The 13,598-nt window shown below is 42.0% G+C and overlaps 1 protein-coding gene across 2 annotated transcripts in view; it reads left to right on the top strand.

Annotated features, from left to right (window-relative positions):
- Window positions 1-4,366: 4,366 nt before the first annotated feature.
- Window positions 4,367-13,598, top strand: part of ALCAM (activated leukocyte cell adhesion molecule) — a 107,383-nt gene continuing 98,151 nt past the window's right edge. Inside the window, exon 1 of one of the 2 annotated variants that reach the window (XM_088533737.1) lies at window positions 4,367-4,644. In XM_088533737.1, coding sequence (XP_088389863.1) covers window positions 4,566-4,644 — 79 coding nt within the window. In that variant the 5' untranslated portion in view covers window positions 4,367-4,565. The remainder of the gene's footprint in view (window positions 4,645-13,598) is intronic. The other variant, XM_088533741.1, reaches the window with a different exon arrangement.

Genomic DNA, 13,598 nt, shown 5'->3' with positions numbered 1-13,598 from the left:
GCAGGCAAGCACAAGGAGCCGGCCAGAGACACCCCACAGGGCAAGGAAACCCATCAATGCCCTCTTTCTCCAGCCAGCACAATACTGACTGAGAAATTAGAAAACTCTGCTTGAATCGTACCACACTGTGGTCTTGCTTGTTCCTTTACAGCTTGGCAGCATTGCATGTCTGATTTTGCAGCACTGGCTTGCAAGGTGTTTGCTGGCAAAATGGGATAAGCCAAGTGTAGCATGGGCTCAGCCACTTCCTACAGTATTAGGGTGTCTTCCTCCTACAGCCAAGTAGCAATAAGGACTAGAAGGCATGGAAGGTCACATAATTTGGCACAAAAATGGGGAAACACTGTGCAATCATTTTAGCAGTGTTAACAAATTTGTTCTTTGCGTTAGAGCTGTGTTGCATCTATGATATATTACATGCCACTCTTTGCATGACACCATCATGTACCCTACTGGATTTGCATATAAAAACCCTTTCTTTTCCCTTGAAAAGCCATTTTCATCATGAAAAAAAGACACCTGATCTAAAAACTGTACTTTTTTACCTTCCTCAAAACTGTTTCAGAGAAAGAAGGAAACTGAGCCTTCAAAAAAGGTAAGAAGACAGCATAGCTGAGATATATACTAGTGCAACCTAAAAAAAAGAAAAAAAAGGATTTTGTTCTTTACGCACTTTATTAATATGTTGAGCCTTTTGACTTCTCTTATATCTTCTATTTATAAGATCTGTTTCCAGTCTGTTATCTTCACTCCCAACCCCTTTTGTTTTCCTGAGGCAAGTTGCAAACTTTTAAAGACAATTCTTGAAAATTCTTCCTCCCACTCATATTTGTCAAAATATGGGTGGGTATTTTCTATATAATGTAAGCCAAATGCCATTTTAATGAATGTTTGTACAGTGCTGGTCCTTCCATTAAATTATATATATAAAAAACAGGTGTGTTGGACACAGGTAATAGGAAAAAAAGTTTATTTCAGGAACTTAATTGCTATGCTGATGACTATCATAACAAAACTCTCAGACACTTGCTGATTGATTTGAGTAAGGTCTCTTTTTTTTTTTTCTTCAGTGAAGGAATACTGGAAACACAAAGTCCAGGTATTCTTCCAATGTGAAGTGTTTGTTTCCTTCTCTCCCACTACCCCCACCACATGCCTACATCCCATTTACTTAGATCAGAGACCAAATCAGAGAGTGCACACAGCTGCAGTAAGTGCCCTTTCCTCTTTGCTACCATTGGCCAAACGGCCATTCCTAGCATGGCACTGCTTTTAATCCCTTTTCTACCTGTGCCCTGCACTTTTTGTGTGAGATACCCTACAACCTAAACCTACCTAGCCTCCTTACCACACACAGTAGACTTTGGCATCAGATATCCTAACTTGATAAGCAAAATGGCTCGTGCCAAACATGACTATTCCTAAGACACAGAAGGTGGCTTTCTTCTAACACAGCCTGTTCCTCAATGAAGCAAAATCAGCAGAAAGGTTTCAGCAAGATTTGGCTCAGATTTGCAAAGCGTTCTTTTAAAAGGTATTCCAGTGACGAAGGGTGCAGCAAGTACCTTGTGGATTTCCCAGCTGTCTTAAAAATATGGTCCAAGTCACTGACATAATTCCTGTAAAGATTTCATGGCTGGCGGTATGGACTACATTCATGTTCAATCTTTGGTGAAAAAAAAAAGACAAAAAAAGAAGAAGAAATGTTTATCAATATAAATGACTCAAGAATCTATGCACACGCATGCCTCTGCTGAATTAACAACTTTATCTGAACAATACCTAGCTAAACTAACAGCAAGTAGCTTACAGAAATACAAGGCTGGGCAGTGCCTTCAATAGCTGTCTTATACTTTAACTGCAGCATCAACAATGGAAGATTTCCATTTGCAGACTGTCCTTTTGGATGCTGAACCAAATAGCATGCACAGTTTCATTGACATTATATTAACTATCGAACCCTGAAGTTTATTCACTCAATACTCCTAATGGATTAAATTGCCAGATGCGCTGAGCAGTCCTCTATCCAACAACATGCCGTACTATTCTTGCTAGAAATTTGCTTTCAACATAACTATGCTATACATCTGTTGTAAATGGAAAGTGATATTTTAGTTTAACAAAAACTCTTTGTTATGATGCACAATCCATTATTAATGGATTACACTTTTAATCCATTTGTCACATAAATGCAAAATCTGTGGTTTGATAGGATTAAGCATCTATCAAAGAATGTTTTTATTATTAGTGCTTTTCAGTCAGAGTTATTTCCTACAGAAGAATAATTTTATACTAGTAACTGTTTTAACTTCTTCAAAGAAAGTGTTTATTTTGAACTTTAAAGACAGGCAGTTGCTGTTTTCCCAGCAGATCAGTGACTCACTCATTCTCCCATTAACTTCAATGGGAACAGGAGCATGCCCCAAGTATATAATTTGTAAAAAACAAATCTATATTCCATCAACCCAATAGACATTAAAGGAATTAATTACAAATCTCAGAATTGAGGATAGTTGAAATGACATAGCACATAAAGATATCTTTGATAATTATCTTGACAATTTCTAATCACATTTAAATTCCAGCAAAGTTATCAAAACATTTGAGTAATCTGAGCTTGAGATGTTTTCTATTTACTCAGAATTTAAAGAGCTCCTTTCAAGTGAAAGGTAGAAACAGCTTTGAAGAGAAATGACAAAGTAGTGAGGAAAACCCAAAACAAATCATACTTCTGATTTAAGTATTGTGTCCTTGATGTAATTTTCCACACTTCTCATATTTCTTACAGACTTTTAACAACACATTCAGGATGGACCTGGGGGCAAAATAGTCACTGAAGAATATTTTTTTGAATAATAGCTTAAGCATAAATTATAAAAATGACTCTAGATGTTTCATCAGTTTGAACCTTGTCGTTCCGTAGTGTAGTTTCATAGCGTTTGCATTATTTAAATTATTTGCGTCATTCAAAGATTTCTTCATTGCCACCCCCACTGAGAGAAAATACATATTACTCACTATTTTGATGTGAATAAGGGAATGGTTTATCACCTACATTAAAAAAAAAATGCTTGGATATTATTTAATGTCCTAATCCAGCAAATCATGTAATTTTCTGCACAAATTGACCTCACTATTGTCATGTTTAAAACAAACCATATGCTAAGTGCACCACTGAATTCTAGCTTATAAGTCTTGCCCTCTGTGTTTCTTTACATTCATGTGAATTTAAAATTTTGACCTTTCAGCCTTTTCTCCCATCTTAGAAACCTACTAGCTTGAACAGGTTTGTCCATGTCAACAGTGATTTCAGGATCAGGCCCTTAATTTGTAATGTATTAAATTGTTGCAGAAACAGCGAACACTCTTAGAGCACTAGAAGATAAAACACTTAATAGGAGCACAGGCCTGAACTGGATTAGGCAGTCATCACAACCTACTTTCACACAATACGTCCCTTGAGACTTTGAGGGGGTCTCCAGGTTCTGCAGTAATAAAAATACTAAATACTCCTGTCTATGCATATTAGGTAAAGGCTTTCAAACATGTGAGAAAACCTGGAAGGAAAGCCGCCATCACTTTCAATAGGAAGACAAAAAATTTTCCTGATCTTAAATTAGCATTTTTTGTATCTGTTTATTAATATATCCCATGGAGAGGAATCTGCTCAGTTTAGGGAAAAAAAATATTTTTGGATTTGAATGCATAGCGTGACTTGCACACGGAGACAATAACACTGCGAAAAAAAAAAAACAGAGGATGTTTTGATTTGAAGACAGTGTTTTAGACTTCAGCTGCTAAAAGTGAAACATCCTCATTCCATTTTACAGGCGGAAAAAAAAAAGTACACGAGAAAAAAAAAAAAAAAACACGCGGGCTGCACTGTTTTAAACTCGCTCCGTGCTGTAGCAATGTTTGCGCGTCCTCAGCCCTGAGTCACCACGCTCGCACTTGCAGGCTCGGCCGGCTTAAGCGCGGCTCCAGCCTGCGGGAGTTCTGGGGAAGTTCCTCGCCGGCAGCTCGCACCATCACATGGCGGAGTGAGATAAGACACGCTCGTCACTCGGCGCTCAGAAAAGCCCCTCGGGGGGATCACACGGTGCCGCCGAGGTAGCCGCCCGCAGGGCTGCGCCGCACGCAGCACCGCGCGGAAGCAGCGAGCGCAGCGCGGCCCCGCACCGCCACCGCAGCGAGAAGCCGCGGAGCCGGCGGCTCCATCCCAGCCCAGCCCATCCCGGCGCGGGGGGCCGGGACACGGTGCCAGGGGCGGGCGGAGGGGCCGAGCCGGCTCCGCCTCCGCGGCGCCGCTCTCAGTCCTGGAGCGCCGCTCGCTGCCAGAGGGGAGCCGCCACCTGCCCCGGCGACGAGTCGCTCGCTCGCCGCTCGCCCGGCAAGGGGGAGAGCAGCCGCTGCCGCCGACGGGGACGTGACCGCTCCTGCTCCCGCCGCCCCGGGGAAAGAGTCGCCGCCGCCACCGCCGCCCGCCCTCGGAGGGCAGAAGTTGCCTCCCCGCTCCGCCGCCGGCGGGAAGAGCCCCCCGCCCGGTCCCGCCGCGGGCAGGCGGGATGATGGAGTCCCCCGGCGCCTCCCGCCGCCGCCCGCTGCCGCTCTGCCTGCTGCTCGGAGCCCTCTGCGTGCCGCCAGGTGAGCGCGCCCGCGCCGTGCGGCCACCCGCCGCCGTCCCGGTCGCCCTCAACTTCGCCGGGGGGCGGACGCAGGTGGCCGCGGCGGCTCTGCCCTCCGCTGCGCTCCTTCCCTTCCCCTCGGGCGCTGCCCGCGCCCCGCTGCCCCTCACCACCTACCGCCGCTCCGGGGCGCCGCGGGAAGGACGCTCGCGGCGCGCGGGCGGCCGTTGGGGCGCGCGGGCGGCCGTTGGGGCGGCCGTTGGGGCGCGCGCCGGGCCCCTCGCGCCGCCGTCTCGCCCCTGGCCCCGCTGCGCGCCCTCGGTCGCCACCGGCGGCAGGTCGGGCTCGAGGGGCGGCCGCGCTCGCCCGCGCCCAAGGGCCGCCCTGGGCGCTGGGGGAGCGGGGAGGGCTGCGGAAGCCCCGGCTGCTGCGGGAGCCTCCGGGCTCGAGGCGTTCGTAGGCGGCGTGTGGTAAAAACGGAGCGTGGAGCCCCGAGTCTGAAGGGGAGCGGAGAGGAGTTTGTGCGTTCGAGGCGGGGAGAGCCTCGGTGTTCCCGTGGAAAGAGCGTCAGCCTGTGGTAGCGCTCTGTATTGCTCGAAGGGAACGGCTTTGCCCTTGCGCGCTTGGCGTTGCAACGAGGAAGCGTTGGAGTTGTGTGGCGCTTCCCTTTTATTTCTTTTCTTTTTTTTTTCTTTTTATTTCTGGCCTCTTCCTTGTTCGTTATGTGGTCTCCGCTTAACCCTTTGCAGGCGATGTAGTCCCATCAAAATGGAAGATGTGGATGGGACCCTAGGAGATCTCTCTCACTAGCAATATTCTGATGTTCATGTAGTGCAAGCTTTAGCTGAGTCTTTTAAAAAAACTGAAAAACTACTAGAGCAATAGAGCAAGGCTGCTCGAGGCTTCCGTTTCCATTGGAATACTAAAAAAGCTGCAGAAAGAACCTGAAGGGAATGTGTCAAGCTGTTCTGCCAGGCTTTTTTTTCTGCTTTAGCAAGTACAGTATTTAATCACCGCAAGACTTACAAATGCGAGTCTCGGTGGCGGCGCTTACAAAGAACGCTCGTTTCTATGATGTAGAGAAACTCTTCAGGAAAGCTTATTCATTGTATGAAAATCTAAAGGTATGTTGAGATAAGCACCTTGGCTTCCAAAAAGCATGACTTGTCCCCATATGGAGTTTCATCCCAGTTTCCAATAAAGAAAATACGAAGTGATCTCACCGGGTGTTAACAATTTCAGATCTCTTTCTCAAGGCTTGCGTTGGGGAAGGGGTATAAAAAGATGGAACCAGCTATAACCTTAAGTAAATGGTTTACGTCCAACCTATCTAGTTCTTCGTGCAGTTCATTCCTTGTCCCTGCTATGAGAAGTTCAGTATAACTCTGTTCAACATGCATGCAAATACGTATTGGGAGAAAACAGCACTATATCGCCTTAATAACTCTTCAGTAACACACCAAAATGCCTGGAAAGCCAAAGTTAAAGTTTAACCCTTTAGTTTCCAATTGATTCTTTGAAGGCCAAAACATGTTTCAATATGAAACTATCTGTAAGAAGGTCCTAATATTATAGGGTATTTCAGGTTAGTTTCACCTTGTTATCTCAGCTGTTTCATGCTAATTTACTATCATCTGCAAGTAAGTTCTGGCTATATTGCTCTGTCGTAGTGTTTGGCTTTGGGCAATTTCATTTCAGGTTTACATGTGAAAAGCAATAGATAAGATATTAAAAGCATATTACAAGAGAATGTGTATCAGGTGTTGATCTCTTCAGCAATGCTCAAGTTTATTAGTGAATTCCTGTTAGAAGTTTTAGATTTCTTTGCAGAATAAACTACCTTATATATTAAACATGCAGATATATTACAAGATACAGATCTTTTATTTTTATATACATATGTAATATCTACATCAAGATATATAAGAAAAAAGAGGTGATCCAAGTTTGCTATTAGAAGATTAACCCTAGGCCAGATTAAATAGATACACTAATTAAAATGTACGATCCTCTAGAGGAAATAACTCTATGTGAAAGGAAAGTCAACTTTTAATCAAGAGCTAATCTTCATCCTTATCTCTCCCCACCTCTATGTTGAGTGATAATTATGAGGAGCAGAGTCTACTGAATTGCTTTAATACTAGAGATGTGTTATATATTGTTCTGCTACACAAGTGTAGTGAAACTGTGATGTTTGCTCATCTCATTCAGATGATGCTTACCAGTGCCTTCTCTTGACTGCTGTTTTTCTGATGCATCTGACGTGATGCTAGTCCAGGAAAACTATTTTTCCATATTAGAAAGAACACATGAACCCTCGGATTAGAAAGAACACATGAACCCTCGGATTTTAAGACTGAAGTTAGGAATCTACCACAATGTGTATATTTGTTTTGTTATGCTACGTTTCTGTGGTCTAACACAAAGTCGGCAAAGCCCAACTCATTCTCAGAAGTTAATCATTTGCTTTAAGAATGTTTGACTTGAAAAGTCTCTCACACACACACACAAAAATCTTTTTTATCTCCCCCTCTCCTCTATTGTTTTTCTAGTGTTTCTTATAAGGCAGAGGGCAACAACAGAAATAATCCCAGTCTGTAATCTTAATTTCTTTCAGTATGAAATTTGAGATTCAGTTTCTTAAGTCCTTAGCAGGACCCAACCCATTGCATTTTTTTTTATGGAAAAAAATCTATTTTGTGTTCATTAAATAATTATGGTGAGTCATAGTTGCAGTCTGTGGAAGAGCACTGCCTTTTCTTATAGTGCCATTCACTGCTTTTCCTAAAATCATGCTGTAATCCTAAGGAGTAGTCCCAGAATAAGTGGTTCCAGCAGTCTCTGTAGTAGAAGTTCATTCGCTTGTCTGCGTCTTTAAGTTTTGGGGAACAAGATCTCTCAATATTTATGCAAGGTGATACGTGGATGGGGAAATGCAGAAAATACTATTAAATACTTTAATTACATGCTAAATTACATGTGTGATCAACATAAATTTACCTTCTCCACCATCTTACAAATGTGTTTTGTAGTCTTAAGTTATAGAGGGCTCGCTGCATGCGGATACCATGTCAGATCTGGTTTCATATGTATGGACAGGCCTGGAAGATGAGATCTTCTGCAGTGGGACCTTAATTTCAGTTTTAATAGCTTTAATGTCCAGCACAGCACTGCGTCCCTTCCTCCCTCCCACATCCCAGCCCTGTCAAAGGCACTTTTTTTGAACTGGAAAAAAAAAGCTATCAAAATGGTCTTGGGGTAATTCCTGAGTCTGTGGTGAAACAACAGCAGATCACAGAAGAGGGACCAGGTATGGATGAGTCAGGCCTATCTATATAAGAAAACTTAAAGTGCACTATGAGCCTGCTAACAGTTAAGAATGACTATGCTAACTTTTTAGGAGCTATAATTTGCAGCAATAGAAGGCTGTGCAGTATTCATAGTTTCTACTCTTTGTGACCTGTGTTAAATGACCACAGACACCATGGTCACAGATCAGCTGCCTTACGGTCTGGTCTGCAATGGCTTTCCTCCCACTGCTAATCCTATGGGAGGGCTCCTTTATGCTAGTGTGCTGACATGGGATTATTTATTTATTTATTAATAAAGTCTTGTTCAATTCTGTAAACAGAGAAATGACTTGTCTTGTAGACTGGCTTTCCAAAGGTATTTAACCTATCTGGAAGTATAATCCTTAGGCTCTTTGTTTGGTGCTCTTCAAGGTATTTTGAGGCTGACTAGTATATAGATTTTACTGTGGTAATACAATTGTATTTTTTCAAGGCTTTGAAAAAGTTATGTAAACTGTAAGGCCACGCTTCTAAGAGAACCGAGCACCTGTTGCATGTGCCAAATTCTCTCAAGTTCTTCTGCTTTCAAGAGAAATCACGTCAGTTATACTTCCATGCATCAGTGCTCAAATGAAAGCATTTTCAAGAATTGTAAATGCTGTAGATGATGATTAGAATTGACTTAAGTAGAATGTGATTTTTCCAGGGGGAGAGGAAAAAAAATATCCATAACTCTTGATTTAGTACTGTTGTATTGTCCTCAGTGAGGATACCACAACAATATGTGTTTTTGATCTAGATATTCTGTATCTTGATATCTTTAACATATGTATGTATATTTAGTATGTATACTAAAGGAATATCATACATTTTCATGTCTAATCGGCTTGACTTGTTTGTTTGTTTATTTTTCTTCCCTCCACAGTCTATTTTAGTGAAAGTGGCTTGAATTGCCACTACCCCAGTAAATGTTAATCTACTGCTCTGAAATGGTGGCTCTTTTGAGGAGTATCTGCCATGTTTAAGATGCAGTTGTTTTTCTTATCATACATATAAGTCTCCAGAACAGCAAATGAGTATTTAGTTATTAAAGCAAGCCCTGCATCTACTCAGCTGGTATTTTCTTCGGAGATAAAAACATGTCTCTTTAGTGGAGGGAAGGAGAAAGTGAGAAGACAGGTAATAAAACAGTGGAGAGAGAAACCGCACAAAGCTTCAGGGTATGAATTTAGGAGGTTACCGGTAGTAGAACAGTTCTGTAATGTTTGGTTAGAAAGCATGTGAAGTGCTTTCAATAGCAATAACTAGGGGCATACTAAGCTGTTCCCTTGATAACCAGTAAAAACTGCATTTAGTGATTTAAGAACTGTTGCAGCAATCTGTATATCTGTATCATCTGCTTTATATTAGGTTCTACTAGGTATAGCTAACCACTTGCTATGGAAGAAAAATGATAAATATTTGAAATGTGTTTTGCACTGCTGTTCTAAAATCTGTAGAGTTTTCTAACATTAAAAACTGGCATTAGCTATTTTGGTCCTAAGGAACAGCAATGACACATTTGTCAAACTTTAAACATCTACTCAGGTCTTAAGGGCTGCAAAAAGCTTCGGATTTGGAGTCCTGGTGAATCAGTGGAGTCTTAGGATGTGTTGGGAGCCCTGTGAATAGCTGTTGCTGTTCATTCAGATGCCTCTTTTAGTTAGTTTGCATATCAGATAATTAAGTCCTAGTTGGAATGTCTTTTAATAACACATTTTGATTTTGGCTGTAGTACGCTGTTGTGTGGGGGGTTTTCGTGCTTTTTTTGTGTGTGTGTGTGTTTTTTTTTCTCTTAATTTTTTTGTCAACTAACTCAATAGAGGGAGCTCCACTACCTTCCTGATAAAGGCAGCGTGTTTGTGCTCTTCTCAGACCTCTGGCTGCAGATTATGTTAAAATTCTTTTCCTTCACAGTGTTCTGAGCCATCGAGCTTTGTTTTTGAGAGCATCTTGCTCCTTGTTGCATGAAGGACAGACCTAAAGTGGTGGCTCGGAGATTTTTCTTTTCTGCTGCATGGCGATTTTTAAATTTTATTTTTTATTTATTTTTTAATAAGAATAATAATGGATCAGTTACTGATGCAGTTTTTCAGATGAGTTGCTCTTGCCTGTTGAGAGGCTTCAAGGAGAAATTCAAAGAGAACCGGAATAAAAAAGGTGCTTTCCTGGGGTGGATGATGCCAGGAGTGGTGTTACATGATAAAATACAAACAGGGTAAGGAGATGGTTGCCCTGAGTGCAGGGAGAGAGCTAAAGCACTTCCAATAAGCTTTGTGAAGCAACTTTTTTTTTTTTTTAAGTTTGTTTTAGAAAGTGGAGCAACTCATTTTTCAGTAACTCTGCGTTGATGGAGTTCATCCTGCAGGCCAAAAAGAGTTAGAGCTCTTATTTTAGAAGGACAGAAGTGAATGATGCCATTTGTCCCATGGGGAAAAATGATAAACATTCATATTAGGCTCTGTACCTGGGTGCCTTACAGAGAATACTCAGTTTATAGAGTGGGATTAGGGTAGCTGAACGTGAGAGTCTGTATAGCTATTTGAGGGGTAAAGCTCCCATTGCCATTGCTGATATATTTAGCTGTAGATTATGTAGAGAATTAGCCTAGGTAATGGCATACACTCAGTTCCTGGTATGAAAGTTTGTTTCATAAAAACTAGAAACCAGAGTGCTTTCAGCCAAGCGAGGCCTATTGCTTATTCAAGTAAAACCATGCTTGTTCAGTGGCTTATCCTAGTTGTTCTGGAAAGCAGAGATGAACTCAATGGCCTTTACTTGCAAAAGCCATGCATAGAATAGGAAAAGGAGGGGAAAACGCAGTATTTAGGAAAGTTTGGGAAGACTTTAATGCAGTTATTTAACTTTGGAAGAGAAAAGAATTTAAAATTTTGATTCCTTCATTGCTGATATTGCACATCAAGTTGTGTAAAAAGTGCATATAAATGAGATGATAGGATAAGTATTATTAATGGATGTTTTTTAATGTTATATACACTGTTAAAAAGATTTACTTTCTGAAACCAGGGAACTTTAAAGTTTCTGACAATGCCAAAAATAGGCCATGATGACAACTAGTGACATAAAACCTTAGTCATGAATTTAAGCTGGAAAATAAATCCGTTTTCCAGCTGTCATGTACAAGATGCAAAACCATCACAATACAAAATACCAGAATAAGAAAAAAAAGGATTTTTTTTGTTTACTCGTTTGTTTTTTGTTTTGTTTTATCAAGATTGCTTAAGCCTTCTCAGTTCTTGAAGTGTTGCAGGAGATTGCTAATCTCGAACTCTGCTCATCTACGTGCACTAGTGATATGCAAGCCAGTATTTCACCTGTTCCTCCCTCCACCCCGTTTTCTAGTTTATGTTGGTGAACGACATTTTTTTATTGTAGTTTTCTTGCACAATCAAATGAGCTTTCAGTAATACAGTTTGCTGTGTAAACAGTACTACAATTTGAAATAGTTGCCATTTTATATAAGCAAGAAATGACAGTCACTTCGCATGATCATAAAGCTACACTTTTCTATTTTTCTACTCTCAAAGTGAATTTTTATTAAATATTTAAAATGTCTAGAAACTACATTGCTCTAGTGGTTTATCTTTTGATGTGGTTTTTAAAACAGTGCTTTTTACCTTCTGGAGGAGGTAACTTCCCTAGTTTTCTCTGACCTTGCTCATCACACTGCTGTTGAATGATGCAGTAAGTTATTTCATTCTTCTGATGTTTAAGTCCTTATAATGCACCTTGAAGATTTAGGCCTAGAAAAGGCCCTCCGCCTCATGGAGAGGCAAATTCCTGTGTGCTTGTGTGAGAATTTCTGTCCTCAGAGCAAGGTTTCTTGATGTTTCCTGCATTTTCAAGGGTTGGGTCCTATCTCTGGTATTTCATCGAAACTCTGTTGTGACTTGAGATGACTTCTTATTCTGCTCGTATTCTTAGGAGCCCTGCAATGTTAAACCTGAAACTCTCACTTGGTTTTGGGGAGGAAGGACTGCAGAGCTTCTGAGGTACTGGAAAACAACTGGTGTGTTGTGAGGGTTTCCTTTGTGCACGTGGTGGAGAAAGGCAGGTGAACCACTCTTAGCTTGGAGTCACAGCATCTATTTAGTATCTGTTAAGCATTTTAAAATAGCACAGGCTGGTTTGGGTAGAAACTGCTTCCATCCTCGAGGAAGAGCAGAGCTCCCTGCCCTGCGTGGCTCTGTGCAGAGACCTGCATTGACACTGCTGGTTTCCTAGAGTGCCCAGGGTGGTTGCTTGCTTTCCAGTGCTTGGGTGGCACAAGAGGAGCTGCGTTTTTCCAGAGCTGGAGAATTTCCCGGATTTTGCTAAGAGGGGAGGCTTTTGTCTGCAGTCTGAACGGTGGCAAAGGGGTATCTGCATAGTTTGGGGTCATCATCAGTTCCTTCTCTTGCTCTGAATCGTGTGCGAAGGTCTCTGACTTGCTTTTGTTATCGTTGTTTCCATCTGCCTGTACAGCCATGATAAGGAAGGACAGGCTTAAGCGTATTCCGTGTGCTCATGATCCTTGGCACCGCTTCCATCGCACGAGGCGCGGAGGGATGAATAAAGCAGTGTATTTCTCCCAGGGAGTGCTGAATGGCAGAGCCTGAGCCGGGAGAAGCTTTATCCAGAGGGAACGATATCCGCACACGTGGTGGGAGAAGCGGGTGAGCCGTTTTCAGCTGGGATTTACAGGCTGGTTCTGTAAGATGTGGGAGTGTTTGAAAACTGAAATTGAAGGATTACCCAAAAAGCTGCTTTTTTTTTTTTTTCCCCCTCAGCAAAAATAGCGATCTGTGCAATTTCTCAGAGCAAATTATTGTCATGCCCTTACGTACAGGAGCCATGCCCTTACATACAGGAGCATGTATAAGCTTCATGCGGCTGCTTGCTCATTTGGCCAGTGCTTTGCATAAGTGGGTATAAAACCCAGCCTTCTTAGTATGCCGGAGGGCCTCGTCTTAGGTGTGGATTCTAATTCACAAAAGCCTTACAAATCACCCGCTTTCTCTCGCTTTTACACCAGTTTCTGGTCTTCCTTTGAGATGCTGTCAACTGTGAGCAGAAATGATTGTTCGGCAAATTCCTTCATATAAATGCAAAAGAGCAGGACATCGAGAAGGCAGGAGGCTGTGACCCCTTGTGAGGAGGCTTTCTTCAGATGACAGAATAAATATTTGTTACTTTTTTGTGGACATATTATACAAGCCAGGCAACCTTTTCTCATAACCACACGAGGAAATAGGTGGCTTATAGTTTGGAAGTTCTATAATAAGACATGACAAGCAACAAAGAAGTCTTGAGGGGGAGCCTGTTAATTGAGATCTTCAATGAAAACTTTACTTGGATCAATTAAATGCAATGTTATTTAATGGGAGAGGGAGCTAAAACTTTTTGTAAACCCCGGATAACTTTAAGAGGGGCTGTCTCTCTACCTCTAGGAAAGGAGGGAAAGAAAGGTCCTGGAAAAATATGTGTTTTATGCAGGAAGGAATACATGAAGGAATTACGCAGGGGTCGGGGGGGGGGGGTTGCACTTTTTTTTTTTTTTTTTTTTTTTTACTATTATCATTTAAGGGAGGAGGAGAGTGCTCTCTGGAACAAATTTCACTTTCCCAGCTCTGCTGTGTGGAGG

The sequence above is a fragment of the Tinamus guttatus genome, unplaced genomic scaffold, assembly GCF_059628265.1.
Source record: "Tinamus guttatus ecotype Peru unplaced genomic scaffold, ASM5962826v1 Tinamus_guttatus_pri_ptg000035l, whole genome shotgun sequence".
Classification (NCBI taxonomy): domain Eukaryota; kingdom Metazoa; phylum Chordata; class Aves; order Tinamiformes; family Tinamidae; genus Tinamus; species Tinamus guttatus.
Note: the sequence above shows the minus strand (reverse complement) of the source record. Positions and strands in the feature narration are given on the sequence as shown.